This window comes from Balearica regulorum, chromosome 19 (assembly GCF_011004875.1).
Source record: "Balearica regulorum gibbericeps isolate bBalReg1 chromosome 19, bBalReg1.pri, whole genome shotgun sequence".
Classification (NCBI taxonomy): Eukaryota; Metazoa; Chordata; class Aves; order Gruiformes; family Gruidae; genus Balearica; species Balearica regulorum.
In genome coordinates this window covers 8,212,092-8,233,574 of record NC_046202.1, presented here as the reverse complement: position 1 = coordinate 8,233,574, position 21,483 = coordinate 8,212,092, and the positions used below count along the sequence as shown (strand labels likewise).

The 21,483-nt window shown below is 40.2% G+C and overlaps 1 protein-coding gene across 13 annotated transcripts in view; it reads left to right on the top strand.

The window, feature by feature from the left end:
• CUX1 (cut like homeobox 1) overlaps window positions 1-21,483 on the top strand; it is a 278,791-nt gene that overhangs the window by 36,959 nt on the left and 220,349 nt on the right. For all 13 annotated transcript variants that reach the window (XM_075771601.1, XM_075771597.1, XM_075771595.1 and 10 more), the window contains exon 2: window positions 15,375-15,485. In XM_075771601.1, the coding sequence (XP_075627716.1) occupies window positions 15,375-15,485 (111 nt within the window). The remainder of the gene's footprint in view (window positions 1-15,374; window positions 15,486-21,483) is intronic.

The following is a 21,483-nucleotide window of genomic DNA, read 5'->3' as shown; positions in this document are numbered from 1 at the left end:
CGTGGATAATAATCGGCCTCTCACCTTCTGTGGTTGTTAACTGTTTAGTTGGAGGTCAGAGCCTTTTAGAAATCTGGCTGAGGGTGTCGTGTTGTTACGATCAGGCTCCTTTGGAGGCTTTCAAAGGAAAGATCCTAGCATCGTAGTCAGGCTGGTGGAGGGACCTCCAGCAGATCTCTAGCTTGATGTCCTGCTTGAAAAAAGGGACTGTTGCCCATACAGCGACAGTGGCTTTGTCCTAGCAGAGCTTTGGGAATCCCCACAGATGGAAATCCCCCCCATCATGACCTCTCAGTGCTCTACCACCTCAACAATGAAAATGTCCCTTCTGAGCATCCCAAAGAACAATTTTGGCTGCTGCTCCTCAATTCAAAGCCTCTCACCTAAGACTGTTGTTACTCTTGGACTGTTGCTCGCAGCATGAAATGAGCTCCTCTTAGTTGTCAGGGCTGGTAGCACGGCTTCTGTGTTAGCAAAGCCAACAAATTCTTTTGAAAGAGAATGTAGCTATTCATCTGAGCTTTAATTTTTATATATTAGTGTTGTTACCTCTGCAAAGCCAACTTCTGTGTTTGATAGAGCAGCAGTCGGAAAACTCTTGATGAAGAGGAAGAGGAACCACCCAGCACTTAGCCTAGCATTTCTGTGCATTGTGTTCTGGACTTTCCAAATTGGATTGAACGTTGTGATTGAAAAGATTGTCAGCACTATGCAAATGAGAAAGAGAAGTGAAAGTGCATCTCATGCAAGTAATTTCTATGTAGATAATTTGCCATAAAAATTTATATTGCAGTCCTTAAAACCTTCAGAGATTTATTCTGTCTAGGGAAAGGTGATTTATATGGTATTAAAACACTTTTTATGTTCCAGTCCTTTAGATTTAATGTTTATTGCCTATAAAAATGAAATCTTCCTGTGGATATTTAAAAGTTTTGGTACTGTGTGAAATATATATTCAGCTTAGAATCTGAAATGCTTTAGAGATGCAGTAAATAAGTGATGGAGTGTTACCTCAGGTTCACCAGCCTCGGCAGTCCAGACTTACTCCAGGGCTGAATCCATTATGTAGATAGCATTCTGCTTACCTTAGACATATGGTACAAGAGAGCCTATAATGACGAAAGTAATGCGTAATTTTGTCATTCTTTTTTGGCTGCATATTTAGGGCACTTTGTATAAAGGTTTTTGAAGCCAAACTTGGCCTGATGTGTATAGTCAGTATTAAAATGCAGAAGTAGGCTTATTCCTTACCCACAGAGGGCCAGATTAAAGCCCAAGAATAGGGTACTCTGCAGGAGTATCAAAAGGAGAAAAGGCGTTCTGCATTGTTTCTCTAATAGCTTCTACACGTGGTAACGAAGGGAATAGGGCAAGGCAGTGCAGGACTGCTGCAGTCCCTGTGCATAGTTGGGCAAGGAGGAGTCTGTTCTGGGTTTATTTCTAGTTTAATTGTTGGTTATTTTCTCTATCCCTATTATTATTTGGGCAGAAACAAAGAAGAAACTGTACTTCTTTCAAAGCGTAATTCCTAACCTCATAGTGTAGGACCCTCTCCCCTTCTATCCTAGAAAATTTTCTAGAGCATAATCTATCTGTCTAGAAATGTATAAAATACAGAGCATGAAAGATACAGAAACAAATCAAGTCAGTTTTTACACAAAAATAAGAAAGCGTGTGTAGGTGGTTGTTTTGCCATGTAACTTCTTTAATGGTGGTGCCCTGAAAAAGTGAATGATGTAACATGCATTGCTTTTTCCCAAACATTTCTCATCATTTTAGAGTTCATCCCACCGCAAACCTACGAATTAAACTCTAAAGCATGTGTCCCACTGAGTACCGATAGAGATCGAGGAAAGGTTGGCAAGTCCTTTTCAGATTTTTTTTTGTCTGCAGCTGCAGAATCCTGTATATTACTGCACACGAAGCACAAAAATTAAAGATTGATTTATAGTCACATAACTAATATAACCAGAGACAACTGTGGCAAATAATTCTGGGGGCTTACAAATAATGTTTAATTTGCAGTGGTACATCAAATAACATCTAGTAACCCCTTTCCAAATTATTTTCTTCTAAAGAAATCTAATACTGTGAGCGCCTGGACGGATTGCACTGGAGCCCCAAGCCCTGCCTCTGGCCGCAGCAGGCGTGCAGCACGTCGCAGGCTTTCTCACACCGCTCTGCGCATCCCCATCTGGGAAAGGATGCAACTCGGGTGTTGCAACATCAGGCAGCCAAGTGAATGGCACAGGTTCAAGGAGGAACTTTGGTGAAACTTCCCAGGGTTGTAACTGTCTGTGCCCTGGCACTTGAAAGCCGAGGAAGCGTCCGAGTGCTGTAGCAATAATAATCAAGTCCGCATTAGTAAATGTAGCATTTGATGCAGCGTGTTTAGCAAAGGTGGTTTGTGTGGTGGTTAAATGGCGAAGCCAAGCAGTTGTTCTCAAGACTGGGTGGGTAAGGCAGCTTGCAGAATGGGACAGGCAACAAAAAATCCCACAGAAGTATCAGGATAAAACTTTTTTTTTTCCCAAACAAAAATACTCCCAACGAACAAACAACAAAACCAAACACACCCACACACACACCATTTTTATTCTGGTCTGCATAAGAACTTTGGAAAGCCAGGATCATATTCTAAATGTCTTTTTCCAGGGTGATGTGAAAGAAGTGGAGAGGCAGGAAAGCAGAATAAACCTGTGGTGGGTTTAAGCAGAGTTTGACCTTTGCTTATAGGATTGTAGAAATATGATTTTAGCTAAAGTTGAATGAAAAACAATAGCTGAAAAAATAATCAGATCTTCAGCTGAATGGTGGTTGTTCTTGGTTCCCTGACTGTTCAGGTTAACATCTCTAGCATGAGATTACTGCTGTATTTCAAATCTTTTCTCCCCCAATGCTGTTTCTCTGGCTCCAGAGAATTTTTTTGCAAGGTGTTTTCAGTGATCTGCTTTGGATGACTCTCTTCATAACACAACAATTAAACTCTCATATTTTTCTGTGTACTGAAATAGTAAACTCTGAAAAGAATTAAGAGGTTTTAGGCTGTCTGTGCTGCTGTTGTTGAAGCTGACATCTTTGTATGTCTTTGTATAGAAATACTACTGTTTTATTTAGATTTTTCTTTGTACTTATCAGCCAGAGACACTGCCAAAAACCATTGCTGGTGGTCTGGTAATTCCATGGTTTTGTGGGGCTTCATATTTGTCCATTTGCTTGTTCTGCAATAAGCTTAGTAGTTATATACTCAGTTCATACCAGAAATGTGTTTTCTTTTAAGTACATAGATGTTCTTTAACTAGAACTTTTTTCCCTAATCATGAAGGATCTATACTAACAGAGAGAACGAAAACCACTACTCAAAGTGAAACTTTTATTGTTTGATGCAACATGTAGCATGTTGTGTCATCTCAAAAGCAGCATTTTTGGATCGAACTTTCATATTGTCAGGCCTAGGGCTTTATAGTATTTCATCGCTTTTCTCAACAGAAGTGCTTTCTGGAATTTGTATCGGGGTGTCCAACACTCTCATCTGCATATACAAAAGCTAAAATTTGGCTCTTCAAGAGTGTCTAGATGAAGGATGGAGGTACTAGAGGCACTGAATCTGAGAGTGAGTAGATCAGAAGTTATCAAGCTATTTATTTTTGGTTTGTCTGAAAAGGGCATGGGGATGGAGAATGGCGATAGCAACTTCACATGTTCACTGAAACCCTTTAGCTTGCTGCTGTGGGTCACACACTTGAACACTGGTTTTAGTTCAAAAATGTGATTCTGATTAAATACATAATAGAGATAGGAAATTATTCATGAGAACCTGCCTTTTGTTTCTAAAGGACTTAAGGTAACTCTGGACTTGGTTTCAGCCACAGCAAAAAAGAGGGGAGGTAGCCCCGCTGTTTTGGAAAGTGTTGCTCTTTCTCTCAGTTTTCATGTAGGAGAGAGAAATATATGTGTGTATACATAGACTGAAAATCACTGTATGACAGAGTGCCTTGAAAAGGTACAAACGTAAATGATTTCTTGGTAAAGAGATCACTTGCGTCCCTAGTACATCATCTACCTCGCCAAATTGCCGGGAAGCAAAAATTACTGTCGTGTAGATAACTCTATTTGTAGAGTTTCTTTCTGTGTGTGGGGAGGGAATGAAGTAATCTTTTCCATCGGCTTGTAAAACTGAACTAATTAACAGACAATCAGCATTGATTGAGACAGCTGCATTCTTTACTGAGGGATTGTAAACACAGAGTCTTCACAGAATTGTTTTTACTGCTCTAAAGTGCAAGAAATTGAAATTGTATTTGATAGCCAAAATTAAGGACTTTTTAGTGACAGTGTATCATGGCAAGGTTGACAGTACCACCGCAGCTAAGTCTGTTTTTTCATTTTAGTGTGATTTGTCACAGTGAATACTGGGAGAATTCTATAAATTATCACCGAAGAAGTTTGTTTTATGGTTAAAAAAGTATTTTAGCTGTACTGGCTACCTTAGTTGTGTTCATGGAACAAGTAGACCTTGGCTGTCCGGAGTTTGGCGCTCGTCCTGGTAGGCGTGCCTTTTACTGGTGTAAAGTGTGGTACTTCTGCTGAACTGTAATTGTCCAGGTAAAATATTGAAAACGATAAAAATTGTCTGAAAGGCTTCAAAATCTAGTGTACTGTTTAACGGTCCAGGATACATAATGCTCGTTACCAGTATTAAATGCCAGACATACATTTTACCATTGTGTGTTGTCATGCCAAGCTGGATTGTTATTTGGGATTTAGAATACTAAGAAGCCTAAATGGGACTTCAGTAGTAGCAAAAACCTAAATAAAGAAAATCTTACTTTCTTGTTTCCTATTTATATCTATATTTTTTTTTTAGCAAACATCCACCAATTGCATTCACGGGCAACTTCACAAAAAAGCTATATTTTTCCTATCATGGGAAAATGCATAAACCTTACAGCATGCCCAGAAAGTCAACAAACTCAGACGGAGGGAGGAAGCACGTTAGTCAGGAGTCAAGGACCGTTCTCTGAAAACACTCTGCCAAATACTCTTCCTGCTTAAATTGTTTATCAAACAACAATTTCATTTGCCAGTAAGTTTCTTCTGATCTTGTTTTTGTTACTACTTATTTCTTAATACAAGTTCCGCATCCAGCTTCCTCCGCAAAACGCTGCGGTCCCTGTCCTGTGCCCAGTGGTGCTCTGGCCGTCGAGCTGCGCCGCGGAGCTGCTTTGCAGCTCTTCTGCAGGGGAAAAAAGACTGTCGGTGAAGGAGCATGGTGGCATTTAGCCGTGTCCTTTGATCAGCAGCAAAAGGGGAAGGTGACATTAAGCCTAATAGACTCGGGGGAGGGGGGGGGGGTGGTATCACTGGACAATATTTTCAATATGTATTTGGTAGGTTTTTCCCTAGTGCACGTGCCTGTTGTTAAGGATTTTAAACTAATAACAACAAGAAATTCCAAGTTAAGACTATCCTCATCTCTCCAAACCATATTTGTCATGGTGGGATAGTTTATTCATCTACTATACCCCTTCTGTAATGCCCAAAAACACAAAAAGGGAGTGAAACACGGTTGGTGTGTTAGTTCAAGTCCATGGTAATTTTTTCCCATCCCTCAAGGAATTACTTTGTTGGAATGTGGTTTTAAAAGTATTTTTAGTTTGCTTTTTCAGTGTGTATTTATACTTTTGTTGGTAAATATTTTATGTCCGAATGTTAGGAAACAGCTTAAGTAGCTTTCAGATTGGTGATTGTATTTGGAGACCGAAGGATTATTGAGTGGTTGTTGTGATGGACAGTTGGTCCGTCTGTAATGGTTAACCATGTTAAAAAAAAAAATCTAAAAATAAAATGAATAGCATGTGTCATCAAAGGAAAAATAATTGTAAAATTTTGTTCTGAATGACACTTAGTGTAGTTAGGATTTGAGTGAAGTTAAATAAAATGTGAGCAAGGAGTTTGTTTTCATTTAGAATAAAAACAAAACAAAAAAGCTTGAGTTTATTTTTTTTAAACAGTAAGTTCCCAGAACTCTCACTGAAACAAGACTGTGTGTGTATATATATTATTGATTTATTAGTGGCAACCTACATAGCATGTTATAAATCCTGGCCAGTGTTACAGTATGTGTCTTGCTTAAAGCATGGTTATGCTTCATTTACTAGCAAAGCTTAGGCTGAAAAGAGGAGTAACTAAATACCTTAAATGATGTAACAGAGCTTAGCTAAAGGGTTGAAGGTTTTGTTATTTAAACTACTCTTTTAAGACTACGTTTTACTTTGATCTGCAGTTAAAAGAATTATTTAATGTAACTCACGGATCTGATCTTACGTGGAAACAAGATGTTAGCTGAGGTTAGTGATGGTGTTTTATTACAAAATGGCAGCGTAATCCTTTTCCACCTGAAGACGGTGGCTGCTGCAGTAGTGCCTTGAAACAAATGGTAAGAGCAGTGCATTAAGTAGTTTGTAATTACTCGTCAGTTAATGGCGCTTTTTTTTTTTAGAGGCCAAAGCTCTTTTAAAAATTGTCTGCAAAAGATGTGTTTTATGGGGCACAGTTGCTGTGCACCTCCTAGCTAAAACCTTCTGATTTGCTGGTATCAGAAACGTGATTAGACTGTTCTTTGCCTCGCTGTCCTTCCTGCGTGCAGCTGCTCCAGCCCCTGGTGCTGCCGCGTGTGCGGGGAGGGCTGAGAAGGGGCCCGGGGAGACGCCTCCTGCCCCAAGCTCCGAACGGCCCGCGTGGGACCCGGCGTGGTGTGGGCTTGGTAGGGTGGTGAGTGCGTTATTTCTTGCCACTTAAAAGGAGGAGCAATTTGTCTGCTGCAGAGTGGTAAGAACTATGGTGAGTCTGGCTGCAGCCGTTGCATCTTGGTCAACTTTTGATCAGCTAAGGAGATAGAAGGTCAAGCAGATGTGTTTTGCTTTGTGCCTTGCCTAGGCAAAGTCTTTGCAAGCAGCAGTGGGTTTCCTTTGGTTTCCTGTAATTTATTTTATTTGGCAGAAGATGATGTAGTTTGATTCCTCACCACCCTGTAGCTGCTATGAAAGTCACAAATATTAAGCTGAGGCATTTTTTTGTTTCTTTCAAAGTAATTAACCAGCATGTACATGATTAGCTAACTTAATTTTATCATGTAGAAAACCGTGAGCTGCATAGGGCAGGAAAGCAGGAGTTTACATGGTTGAAATGTGACTTACTACATGGCCCGGAGATGATGGGTGAGCAGATTGCTCCGAGTCGGAGTGGCACTTGCTGCTTCTCGCTGTACACTTGCTGTCTGTCTGAAATCCTACCTTCTGGGAAGCCTCACTGCAGCAACGTTTAAATTAATTCATTACTTTTTGGCCTTTTCTGTTGTAGCTATTGAAGCAATTAGTTTGAACTTTTGCTTTTAAGTGGAAGAGTGTGAAAATTAACGTGTGGGAAGTCAGGGAAGTTGTAAGCACTACCCCACCGGGATGGGAGCTGCAGCAGGCTGGCTGCAGACGTGCTGCGTTTCCAAAACTAAGGGAGCCCTTTCTCCAGCAAACATGGGTGTTTATTTTTTAGGAAACATCTCCTTTGAAAGTGTAATGAACTGAAATGCAAACCCTGGCAGAGTGTTAAGTAACTGATGCAGTAGGTTTGCTGAAAGGTAGTGGTTTTGTTGTTGTTCAGGTTTTTTTGTTATTTTGGGGTTTTTTTTGCCAGGTATTGAAACCAAACTGCAAGTTCTTGGGGTGAGGTAGTGGAAGGTGGTGATTTTGTAACGTTGTAGGGACTGGGGTACGAGTAGGAGAGTGTCTGTGTGAGAGTGACTTTAAAGAAGGCTTGGAGAGGAGCAGGATTAGAGATGCAGAGAGCAGTGAGTGCCGCGGGGCCTGGGTGACACCTTCCCGCTGGGTTTAGCTTGCCCGACGCTTGAGAAGAATGCTTGCCGCTGTGTGGTAGCGATGGGGTGAAAGTAGACTTGGTGGGAACGAAGGCAGAGATGACTAACAGTCTGGTGTAGAAGCTGAGGAACAGGCGGAGGAGGAGAGAAGCTTTGGGGTTAGGGTTGAGGACGCTGTGAGTGAAACCGGAACCGTGTTTCTGGAGAGAAGTCAGAGCACATCGCAAGCGGTGCCGCTGTCACCGACAGAGGAGACCTGGCCTGGGTGCTGCTCGTTGGACCTGGGGCATGTGAAGGTGTTCTTCAGCCCTGAATGCACCTCACCTTGAGAAGGGTGGAAAGAGGGAATAAATAATGCCAGAAGACGAAAAGTACCTTTTGGAACAGATAGGAAATGTTTTGTTATTTTCCTGATTGAGAGGAAAAGCTTGTTGGCATTGACAGTCTCCTGTTCTTTGCATTTTCTAAAAAGTTTTGATTTCAAGGTGTAGAAGAAAAGACAGAATATTGTGTTGGCTGTGGCGCTGGCAGCCTTTTCCCCTGGTAGTGCCTTTGTTGCTGGCGTAGATACTTATGTGGCTCCTTTTGAAAAGCCAGTGCTAGCATTTCCCTCTTGCAAGATTTTTTTATAAGCTTTCCTTACATTTATGGTAGTGACTGGTGTTGCTGTGAATGGGCAAAGCCACGACACGCTTTTTTTTTTTTTTACATTTTCCTTTTGGTTTTGATTTTTTTTTTTAAGAGCCTCTTAGTTAAGGTATCTTACTGATAGCGACATTGGCACCTCTGTTTTTGTTCTCTCTTTGCTTTACGCAGTGGCCACCACACACGTTGACTCAGTGTCCAAAAGCATTGCGTAGAGCACAAAATTTGTTCCAGTTAAAGCTTGTTTAAAAACCTACTTGGAGTCAAATTACTTGAGTACGCGGAAATAAAATCTGTTTATTGAAATTTCCTAACTAATGCTGTGTATGAAATGTTGCGTCAGTTTGCCAAATGGCAAAATGCTTCTTAAGAAACATGTTCTGTTTAATGCCTATGGGCTTTGATTTTTTTTTTTTTCTTCTTTCTCCAGGACTGTACAAAGTAGATATTCTGGTCTTTGTTATTTGTTCATCATTCACCGCTGATTTGTAAGGCAGGGGAATGGTGGTTCTTGGTGTTGCGCTCTTGGTGAACTCTCTGATCTTTCCTATTGCTTGTGTTAAAACGGGGCTTTACAGCAAGGCAGACACAAACTCATTTTACAGAAGAGAAACTTCTTCCATTGTTGCATTCTTACAATATGTTTTACCTTTCTGAGCATTTTCAGATTGGAATCGGTGCTTGCTTTTTACAGTCAAAATAGACATTACCAAAAATTCCCAATGTCAGCTTTGTGGTTACTTACCTGGCCATAATGTAGAGCTTTACCAAGCGAGCATGCCTGTTTGTTTTTCCAGAGAAACACATCAAGCTTGCAAAGCAGCTTATAATTTCTGAAATATTTCTGAAATACTTATGTAATCATTATGTAGGCTCTGAACAGGTGAAACTATGGGGGTTTTAAGATTGAAGGGTAGATTACCTAATATATCAGTTAGGGAGATGTAAAATTTCCCCAAGACAAGTAGGCTGTGCATATGCAGAGTTGTGCCAGACACTTCTACATTGGTGTCATTGTTGCACTGAGAAGTTTTCCTGTAGAGGAAATTAAAAATTGCAAAAAGCTACATCGAGAGCTTTGATAGATCTGACAAATGCAATCCTGAGAGAGGATGAAAACAAAAATGAGACTACTGAAAACTCTTTTCAGTAGCAGATTATCATGTAGAGTGGGTAACTGATTGAAATGATGATAAAGGGAAATACCTTAAATACACAGACACAAGATTTCAGGGGAAACAGTTACTACTACTTTTACTGGTAGAAAATTCCTAATCTACATGCAGTTGTGATTTGTGTCTATCCTTGTAATAAGTAAAATGAGGTTTATGGTGAAACTGTGCCGTTAACCTCTGTAGCCACGTGTAAGGCCTTTGAAGGCATAGCCTAGGCATTGCGTCCCTGACTAGAAGTCTACCAGAAAAAAAATCAGTTTGTCTTAAAGTTGTGATATATGTTTCTCACTCCAGTGCAAGAGCTTTGTGGTAAACGCAGCAGGGATTAGGCGTTTTAAAATGGGACAATAACAAATTTTTGGGATACAGTTATATCACAGTACTTGCAGATGATTCTTACAGCTTTTTATGACTTTCTCCATATGAAAATGTAGGAATACTGGTTCTAAGCAGAGACTGAATAGTAGTTACGATAGATTATATTAAAGCAACTTTTGGGGGATTGGGATGCTGGAGTGTGTTGCTTTCTTGAGTGCTGAAATACCCACGTCGGGGCAGTGGCCGTGGCTGTTTGTTAGAAAGGCCCCAGTTGACCTTGGTGGGGGTCTGAGATGCACGGTCAGCCACGGCGAGTGGTAGGGCAGAGGAGAGCTGGATGTATGAGCAGAGTTGGCCGGAGCATAGAGAAACACTGGTTTGTATTATTTATTCTGTTCATGCTGCTTGGAATGAAAAGGAAGCATGGCTATGGAGAAACGAAGTGTCCGTCCTCGACACCCTCGTGTTCAGGCAGCTTTGCTCGGGGCCCGTCTCTTGCTGCCGGGAGGGGATGGAGACCTGCACAGTCTCTGCCTCTGTTGCACCCTTCCGGACCAGAGGTGATGAGTCTGATTTTGCTGTTGCCTCTCTTCCCTCCTGGTGATAGAGATGCATTGCAGAGTCACCTACACCTTTCCCACCATCGTGCTCCCAAATTCCCATTTCCTATGTATCCTTTCTGCTTATCCCGTTTCCTTCTGCAGTGTCCGTAAAGAGAAGGATGCTGCTCTTGTCTCTGGCTTTGCTTTTCACACAAATTCTTCTTTTTTGTCCAGTTTCACTCACATAAGCAGAGCAGGGCAGGAGTGAGCAGCCTTGGCACTGTGGGGTTATCTCTGCTTATATAGTCCCATTTTCTTCTACCTTTTGCATGGGGGGAACAGAGACTTCATAAATATCCAAGAAAGCCCAATTTCTTTCTAGAAGCTTTTTCCCCAAGTGAGTAGTTTTTGGAGAGCCCATGGGACTCAACTTGGAGAGATGCTGGCCAGCTGCTCGCAGGGCTCAGGCGGCAGAAGGGCTGCTTTGAAGCTTCTTGCTATCGAAAGGGAAGGAGGGCTTCGGTGTGCTAAACCGGTCCGTTGTGAGTGGTGCAGACCTGCTGGCTAGGTGATTATCGAGGTATGCATCTTGTAGGGAAAGACATGTTGGCCGTAAAAGAAAACAACCTTGAAACCTGCCTGCAACGAGGCTGGAGTTTTGTAATTACTTGGGGTCAACCTCATTGCAGGTTGGTGTCGAAAGGGGGGATTCCACCAGCCCCTTCCCTCCAGCGGTGTTTTCCCATCTCCCCTTTGTACGGTACAACACCGTGTAGCCACAGAGGGGGCCTGAATAGGGAACTGATTCAGTCCAACAACAGTTAGGAGGGGAAAGGTGGGATTTGTTTTTAGCAGGCTTGCTTTCCTGTTGTGGCTCCCTGCGCAGCCGTGCCATCACGGTGACAGAGGCAGAATGAGCAGGGATGGCTCCTGGGGAGCCTACAAGGGGCTGGAAATACTTGCATTAAAGGAAGACAAATTCACTTCAAGTTGGTTGTTGTTACAGTGGATAGCAGGTTGACCCTCCTAGGTTTAAATTTATTTTTTTTTAATACTGCATGAAAGAAACCTTTTAATGTTTGTTTTCTGAGGATTGCTTTTAATGATTTCTGCACTTAAGAGCATAAGACTCTCTTGTCTCCTCTCTTCCCACTGCCTCCCTCCCACCCCCAATAAATTTGTTGAACTGGGTCAAAGTAGGAACCCTGGAGAGAGTTCTTTAGTTATCTATGGCTTAAGCAGTGTGAACTGTGTCTGCCCTAAATCGATGGGACTTTGGGGCAAGGTGAAAGATAATGGTCTTGCTTGTTCTCTCTCAAAATGCGCTCCAAGTAGCGACTCACTTTTTGCAGTGATTGAACAGTGGCTATTTTTGGCCAGAAAGTTTATTAGCCAATGTTGAATCAGTGCAACTGAAGCTTCCAGGCTTTGAATCCTTTCTGTAGGCAGGTCACCGCTGCGACATCTTTGAGCCCTCATTTCTCTTTGCTTTTCATTGGAACCTTTTTGATTTCAAAGGTGTGGAGAATGATACTGAGACGTGGTCTCTGATTTTTGTTATGCTCTGAAGGACACACCAGTATGTTTCTGTCTGTGCGGTATTACATCTCTTGTTACTTCATACCTACTTAGAGGGTGGTTGCAGTGCTTAGGAAGAGTGTCCACCTTTATGCGTTGTGCAGTAGACAGGTTTGAGATCTCAAAGTTAATGCTACTCTCCCCTTAATATGTGCTTGCTTGCAGAAATAATGCATTGGCCACGTTGAATGTTTACAAAAATAGGCATATCTTATGAGATGAGGTAACAAAAGTATGAAAAATCTGCCATTAATGCCTATATCTAGTATTATGTTTAAATAAATGAAACTTGCATTGTACATGGTTGAGATCAAGTAAGGAAGAAAAAAATAGCGATTTTTCAAATAGTTTTGATTTGGGGCTTCTTAACTATTAGAAAGCTTGAAGATTTAGTATCTAGTTTTAATCAGATCTTGTATATGGGACTAAATATCTACTGTTGTTCAGCTGGAATTGCGTCTTACTGTATCTATTGTTTCGAAATGCCAGGCAAGGTCTTGAGCTTCTGGGCTTCAGCCCACAGTATTGCACGCTGGCATTTCTCCTTGGCAATGTCTGTACCTGAGGTGTCACGTAAGGAAATGTTTTATGGTGAGAAATGATCAGACCTGTCCCAGAAGGAACTCTGAAAGTAGTGGGAAGGTGCTTGTAGTAAGTGCATCGTGGCACTGGTATCAATCAAGCAGCGAGGGCGAGAAGGTTATTCCTCACTTGCCACCGGACTCTTCTCTTCATAATAACACAAAATATGAAATATGATTTACTTTTTAATCAGTTCTTTTTCTTTCTTTTCTCTAAATTTGGAAGTATAGGTCTTTAAACGTCTACTTTTCCATTTGTAAAGTTGCTTGCTAGCACTCTATATCGTAAAACAAAGCATTTGATTCTTTGGTATACTGAAATTCCCCCTTACTTTGTGACTTTTGCTTTGCTTTGCTTTGCTTTAAATGTGTGCTTCCTTTTTAAATACAGTTTTCCAAGTTGCTGGCCGTACCAGATTGTTTATATTTTTTAAAAGCCTTCTGCTTAGCCGTTATATTGCTCTTTATAGTACTGCTTAACCACATTGGTTTCTGTTGCTCTTTTTTCTTGCATAAACTTAGCTGGGATGAATTTCAAATGTGGTTTATCCAACTGTTAAGTATTTCCCACTTTTCTGCAATAGATTTCACATATGTTACAGAATTCCAAACCAAGATCTGGTGGACATATTGCCCTGTTTTCTTCCTCAAAGTCAGAAATAGAGGGGTTTTTTAAGCATTACAGTGACAATATTTGGGTCACTGACTCCAGCATGCTGCCTAGCTTCAAATCCATTTGTCATATTTAGCTTATTTCCAAGGATTAAGATAACTATGGTCCATATAGTTATTGGGGGTGGGGGGAAGTTTGTCTGTCTGTCTCTTATCTTTTTGGTGATAAAGGGAGAAAAAAGTATTGATCCTTTTGAATAGCAAACTGCAGAAGGCTTTTTTCCCCTCCAGGGGTCGAACTATGCAGTCACGTAAAACACACGTACATCCATCCAGTCATTCAGTTCCAGGATTTGCCCATATAAAAATGAAACTACCAATTTGGAATTGGGCTTTTTCACAGAATATCGAGGAAAAAAACCTCAGGAGCTGAATTACTTTTTACCTGCTAGTCCTCTATGTTCTTTTTCTAAACGTGCAGAACAGGGGTTTAGCAGGTGTCCTGTAGGTACCTGCTGTCTGCTGCTATTTCTAACACCCCTGCAAAAATAGGAAGAGGCAAATCTTTGTTCTCCCATTTTGTTTCCCCGTACTGGGTGCCCAGTTCCACTGGGAAGCGTATATGACCCAATGCATAGTAAAGTTTTTATGCTAACCATCTAGTAGTAACCAAATCCGCTTTACTTTTACTGTGGTGTTTGTGCGTGGTGGTATCAAGAGAAGACCTGGTCAGTGACTTGACCAACTACTGAGGATTTGGAATTAGACCTGACAGCAGGTCCCAGGCTTGGTTTTTGTCTGGTCCATTACAGGTCGGTGAGTTCTGAACAAATGCCAGTGGCATGGCTGTGCAGAACCAGCAGGTTTTCTGGTGGAGGATACTGGGTTCTTCACGTGCAGGTCAGAGGTGCGTTGGCAGTGATGTGATGAAGACAGCCATAGAGGAGACCGGCTTTATGTCTTGCTCTGGCACATTGTTCTCACTTTTCGTGAACTTCTTTCTCATAGCCAGGTTTTTCCCCTTTTGAATTCGTAAGGGGGGAAAACAGAGCCAAACTCCTCTTACAAAATCTTGGTTATAACCCCAAGTAACTTGGGGAATGATGAATTTAGCTGAGTGGGGGGTTTATTTTTTTTCCTATTATGTGGAAATACTGCAGAAAAGGAATAAACTGACAGGGAAGATTGAGCGTTGTTGGTTTACTCACTGATAAGTGACCCACTCAGTCTATTACGGTGACATTTGGAAGCCCAGCACCGAGGGAAGAAACTGGGATGGGGATAACGCACTTGGACAAAGCTGGGCAATGGTCTGTAGGCTGAGCCTGGAGTTCAGCCTAGTACAAGCTGTTCAAAGATAATCTGGCATTCATCAGATGATAAAAGATTCCGTTTTGGGGAGGAAAAAGGGATATCTGTTAATAATTTTAGAGGAATAGATTCCAATAGTAGGAAAAGATAATTTTTTATTCAAATAAGGAAAGACTTAAATGGAAAAAGAGCATTGCAGTGGCAGTATAGAATTATATACAGTATGTCATTTGGAATTAAGAGTGACTGAAGCATAACTATTCTAGGCTGAAGGATAAGATTAACCAGTATTTGAGTTAATCATAATTTTTTTTTCATAGAGTAACTCAAAAAGGGAAAATCCAGTATCTTTAAAAAGCAGACAGATGAAAATAAGCCAGGCTTGAACATCTCTAAGATCTGTAATCTTCACTGGATTTGGGAAATTATTAGGATGGGTGTATTGCATGGCACTGCTACTATCCTGTGTAATGTTGTGGTAAAGCCATGAGTGCTTTTGCGAAAAATGGTGATATTTTGGTTGCAAGATGGAATCAAAAAGGTTGTAGAACTTCATTTGATGTTATTCAGGAGGTCCAGTTTCTGGAAGCATGGTGCTTTGTTCTGTGCTGCTCTGTAGTCCGACCATCTTGATATTCCAAATAACATGATGTACATACGAGCTTTTGTTTTTATTTCTGTGAGAAACTGAGCTCTGACTGTAGTTCCCTTTTTTCTGTTGTTTTGTTTTTCTTGACAGAGGGAGCTCGATGCCACAGCAACAATATTGGCTAACCGGCAAGATGAAAGTGAGCAGTCTAGGAAAAAACTTATTGAGCAAAGTCGCGAGTTCAAGAAAAACACTCCAGAGGTAAGGAGAAAAGCTATTCCAGTCTGTTGAGTTTCTTGCAGTAGTATATGGTATTAGGCCTACTTAAATGTGGGTGGTTTTTTTTCTCTTAATGTTTTTTTTTCCATGATTTTCTCATATGTATTGCTAAGTCCACCATCTTCACTAAGACTGTTTGTCTTTGATGGCTTTCTCTTCAGGCAGTTTTTCCATTCTGTAAATAATGAAATATGAATTGAGGTTTTTCGAGGAAGTATGAACATTAGCCTTCAAACAGGCTTGCTCTAAATTTTGTAATAATGTAAAACCTGGAGAATTGGGGAAAAAAAAAAATTCTTCTTTGCTAATCCAAACTCTCTTAGCACTTGGATGTAGAAAGTGACATTTTGCTGCCTAAATAAATCTATATCAAGGGCATGACTTCAAAGATGCTCATTTTTCCATCAAAAATCAAATTAAATTTTGCTGTTGATTTTACTGGAAATGCAACAAGGTCAGTGCTGAGCTCTTTAGCAAACTCCCCTCGGAGGATGTGCATCGCACGTGGCAGGTGGTGTGTAAAAGGTGTGGGGACCGGTGCTCGGCAAACCTCGGAAAGGTGACTGCTGCGTATAGGAAGCTGGGAGTATTTAAACCCTTCCATGCTTACATTAGCCTGTGCACATGTATGTGTAATTGTATAGAAAATACATATAAAGTAATTTTATTAACTGTAATGAATGCACAGTGATGCGGAGGGCTTTTTTTTGTTTGGTTTGTGGTGGGGTTTTTTTCCACCCTGATGATTGCCAGCAATCTGTTAATCCAGGAATGTTTTAGGGCTTCAGAGCCCGTTCCAGATAACCGATACACACGTATGGGTTCCTTCCACGTATCTTCTGTGAGAGAAGCAGCAGGCAGCTTTTCTAACCTTCGTCGCTGTCCTCAAGTAGCAGATGCTGCTTGGCTTCCTGTTGGTACAGAGGGAGGGATGCTGGAGGAGCCCGACTCGGAGAGGGAATGTTGGAGCAGGAGTGACTTAGGGGGATGTTTTGTGGGGCAGAAATCAGTTCTGTTTGTGTGAAAAAGGAAAATTTGGGGACTGCGGCTTTGAAAGAACAGAACTTTTAAAAAGGAGCAAAAGAGTATGGAGAGTGAATGCAGTGTCTGAAAGGGTGAGGGATCAGTTGGTTCCTTTTGCAGGAGAGAGCAAACTATTGGGAAGGAGAGGAGGAAGGAGAGAAGTGAAAGAGTATGGAGGGTATAGGAAACTGTACAAAATCCAGGAAAAAAACATAGACTTCTGGGCTCACATTTTCAAATTGTTTGCTAGAAGCTTAAGTTCATTCTCCCAGACTTACTTGAGTTTCCTGCTTCCTTCCTTTTTTTTCCTATACAGAAAATGACAGATTCTTCAGGTTGTGGCTGTAGCTGCCAGCTACTAGCTGATGGCATGCTTACTGATGTGTTTCAGGATGATTTCTGTAGGCCAATTTTATCTTTATGGAGCAGAAGGTTACTGTGGGGAGAAACAAACAAAAAACCCAACCAACCAACACTGCACTTTTAAGTGCGTTGTGAGAGGGCCTTGGTAACTCAGTGAGACTTGATGTGCAGGGGAAAATTATATACTCTGCATATTTTGTTCAAGAGACATAGTGGGAAAACAATATGCAATTAGTTCTTTCCAGTAAGCAGGATAGGGAAGTTAAATCATTTGATGGTAAGGTTTTAAATATAATTTTACAAAATATATTTCTGTAGCCTCTGTTCTCTTCCAAAATATTATATGGAAGGTCTTTCATTCATTCAGGGACCTTCTAATGTTCAACTGTCTCCCAAAACTGAACATCCCCAGTGTTTGGGGAAGTTTGGATCTCTGCTGGATTCTACAACCTTATCTTTTGTCCTGGGACTGCTGTGAAACCGCATTCCTTTATAAGCTTCTGTGGATTTTTTAAATATGCTTTCTCTGTCTTCTGTGCTGTAATGTTCTTTCTGCAGCTTTGTTTCTGAACAGCAACACAATCTAACTCCTCTTCTGCTTTCTCTGACAGAATTAAAAACTGAAAATGGGATCAAAGAATTAGCAGAAAGTATCCAAACGGTAATAACAGCCAGCTGTTACAGATGTGATACGCAGTTATTGCTTCCAGAGGCATGGAGGAAGTAGCTGAGATGTAGCAGGTCTGATAGTGCCACCCTCTCCTGCCCAAGGCATTGGTATGGTAGGCGTGGGTGTGTAAGAGGCAAAAATTGAGCGAGACAGTGCCCAAACTTCACTGGCATTCCTCATCACACAAAAGCTTAAGCTCCATGTTCACCTGCAGCTGTTTTCTGCCCTCCCCGTAAAGAAGAGGTCTGTGAATAATTCTCAAAGCATAGGCAGTTTTGGGAGACAGTTGAACATTAGAAGGTAGGATTATAACTACTCAACCTGATTTTTTCCCAAACTGCAACTTTATCTGAAAACGTCAGACTAAAATGTCAAACATGCTCTTTTTGATAATGAAAAAAGAGTTCTGTAGTAGAAGACCAGCTTGCAGAACAGTTCGTCAGATAAATAAGTAACTTGGTGTATAGCTTATTTTAAATTTCCATGATTAAGTAACATAATTCTTGGGGTGTGTGTGTATATATATATATTTAAAAAAAAAAAAAAAAAAAAAAGCAAAGCCACAAAGATGGAGTTGTTAAACGTAACAATTTGTTTCGCAATTCTACTTTCCTTTTTCATTCTGCATACATCCCTGTCAGTGCAGTAGTGGTTTAGCTTGTTCCAGCATCTCGTCTCCTCTGCTGTAGCCAGTCTCACCATAAATCAGGAGACAAGTGTCAATTGCCTTGACTTTCCTATCCATTGCTGTCTGGGGTGTCCCCTGGACTTTCCATAATGTCTGCTGCAAGCAATCTCCTGTGTAGCAGAAAAGGATTAAAAAAATTACTAATGAAGCTGAGGATATTTATACTTCTGTTTCTTTTTACTTTAAAAAATGTGACACATCTATTTGGGTCAATTCTGCCTTCTGTGCAAATTATCAAATTGCTGCAAAAGAAATAGAATATTTTCATGTTTATAGGAATTACTCTAGGGCTTTTGGTATTTAAAAATGTTAAAATACTATTTCTGACTTGGCATACTGGGAGATGACTCTGGGAAGAAGCATCTCATGTTTGGGAACCTTGTAACAACAGAAAATTCGGTGGTGGTTGTTACATGCAGAAACTGTTAGAAAGGCTTCTTAATTCCTGCTATTCCAAAATACTTTTTACCTCCTCACACCTTTTAAGAGGTCATATCAGACCTACTGCTTATGGATGTCTTGGGGTATTTTCAGTCTCAATTTGTTTCATCCTGAGCAGCTACTGTGGAAGGCTGAGACTGGTCAGGAGATTACTTGAAACATCAATTTTACATGACTGTTACTTGGAAGACATCTCAAAATATATCATGTGAATTGCCATCCTGCATCAGATGATTATTTTCTTATAGTGATAATTCCTGAATGCTTGTGACTAACTGTGATACTTTTGGGGTATTTTAACCTCTGTGAAGTAAAATAATTTGGTGTAATTCATCATGTCCTCATATGCTGATTATGGTGTGAATAAGCAAATGTTTGAATGACCGTCTTAGAGAATTTATTTTTTTAGTCTCTAAATAATTTCAGTTGCACAGGTTAATAATTTTTGGCACAAAGCGAAGATACTTCCTAATGTTGATAACTTTGCCTTCATTTCTACCCAGATTCCTAGTTGAGTAACTACTTTTACTCACCTGTTTCTGTTTTAAACCCTGAAAAGCTTATCTGATACTTCCAGTGGTGCGTACTTTTAAGCTGGTCAACAACAATAGTGAAAAATATAAGAAAACAAATACCTGAGTAAGCCTAGACTTTGTAAATAAGTAACGTGTAATTGTTAAATACTCATGGAGAGGGCAGACAATAATACTGAAACCTGTTTAACCTATAACTCTTCATTGCTTTCCTTTGTGATCTAGCCACGTAAACTAGATAATGCTGAGCTATGGTGGTTGTTACCAGGCTCACCTGAAACATGGGTCATTAAACTGAGCACAAGGCAGAAGACCAGCCTGAGAGGCCTGGGCCAGCTGCTCTTGGGAAATAAAATAAGATATTAGGTTTCTAATGTGAGAGCACGAGCTCTGAAAAACCAGGCTGATGTGACGTGCCTGCATAAAGCATATATTTGGATACAGGAGCTTACCCTGCGAGGTCATGACTTTGGTCGTGATTAGGGTTCCCCCCCCCGCCGATGGTAAGTTGAACTGTTGATTCCGCACTGTTGGTGCCCTTTACTGTTTCTAGGTTGCAAACGTGGAGAGTCAAGATTACCTTTTAATGCTCAAATTGACATCCATATTTTGTACAGCAGATTAAAGATGAGATTGCTAGTTATGGAAGGACATTGGAGAACCTTTAAACATAAACAGCTTAAGTATGTTCTCAAATAAATAGCTTTAAAATGCCCTGGAAAATGGAATATTGGAAGGTGCCAGAAAACAAAATATATCTCTAGCGAGTGACATTACCTGCCTACCTAAAACCTGGGCTTCCACCATCGCTCTTGTTACCTGAACCATTGCATCATCCCCGTCCTGCTTGGTTACTCTTCTGCAGTGCCGCTGCCGCAAAAGAGCAAGAAAGATGAGCATGTAGAATTTTTTGTTACAAAAGGAATAGTTTTATTCACGACATTGTATGTTAGGGTGATGCATGTTTTTAAGATCTGTGGTTTTTTACGAAAATAACATTATAATTGCAAGTCTTAACTAGCTAAAGGAAATGAACGCAGTTATTATGCAAGGGCTTAATTTTTTTAAATTTAAAATTCTTAAATTCTTAGTCTCCAGTGTTTCTGGATCATTCTATTGAATTATCCAGTCTACAGTAAAAGATAATCAAATTAAGCTTAATAAAAAAAAATATTAATTCTGCTGGTTGAGTTCTTGAAATGAGAGGAATATCTTTCTAATTTTCGGTAGTGAATTGTGGTTGATTCCTAACGACTTTGCACAGTCAACTTTGGTCTGGCCTGTGTAACAAAGCAAAAATAATAACATGCCTAGAAAAACTACTGAAAAATGTACAATCTCTTTGAAAATAGCTGATGCTCTCAGTGTCTGTGTACATAGGGGTGAATATTGATTTGCTGCCATCTAGAGCTGGGTTTTCTCCTTTTTATTTTATTTTAATTTTTTTTTTTAAATTTTTAAATTTACTTTCCTTGCATGACTAAGAGTACATCATAGTGTGTGGATCTTCCTTCTTCCCCTTCACTAGGATTTCATGATGAACATATAGGAATCCTGTTAATTTTAGTTCCTGAGTATGGAAGAAAACATACGACATTTTAATGTAAAAATTAGCTAGCATAATACAACTAAATGCAGTTAATGCAATTGGTAAATAGTAAATATCTCAGTGCATGGTAGAGAGTGAAAAATACCACCTTTCTATTTATTTCCTGACTTATTACTTAAAAATTATTTCAGGAAAAAGATGAGGAAGAGAAATGCTGCTTAAGTTCTCCCTTCCTTCTCTCTTCCCATGACTTTGAAAAGGAAAGAGAGTTTTGTTAAGAAGAAAGGAATTTGCAGTTAAACAGCTTGTTCAAAAAGAATCTTCTCTATTAATTTTTATGACTGAAATACAATTATCAATGTTTGTTTAAAATGATTATAAAATTGTTTTATATCTTTAGGAATCTTCATATAGTTAAAACCGTAGCAGAATGCTAAATACATAGGTTATTCTCCTCGGTGAGTTCAAACACGCCCATTTCCTTCTGTAAAAACCCAAATTCTGAGAACAGAGAAGTATGACTTATCTGGCAGCTTTGGAACTAAGACGAATATCTCTCCTTTAGGAGAATGATATTTACCATGTCTTCCCTTTCACTGTTTTTATTGAATATTACCATTTTCTGAAGAGGTTCTGTTTGCAAGGTAAATGATGTTTATGGTAATTTGGACTACATGGGCTTGTTATTTCTGAAGCTAAATGTAGTACTATAT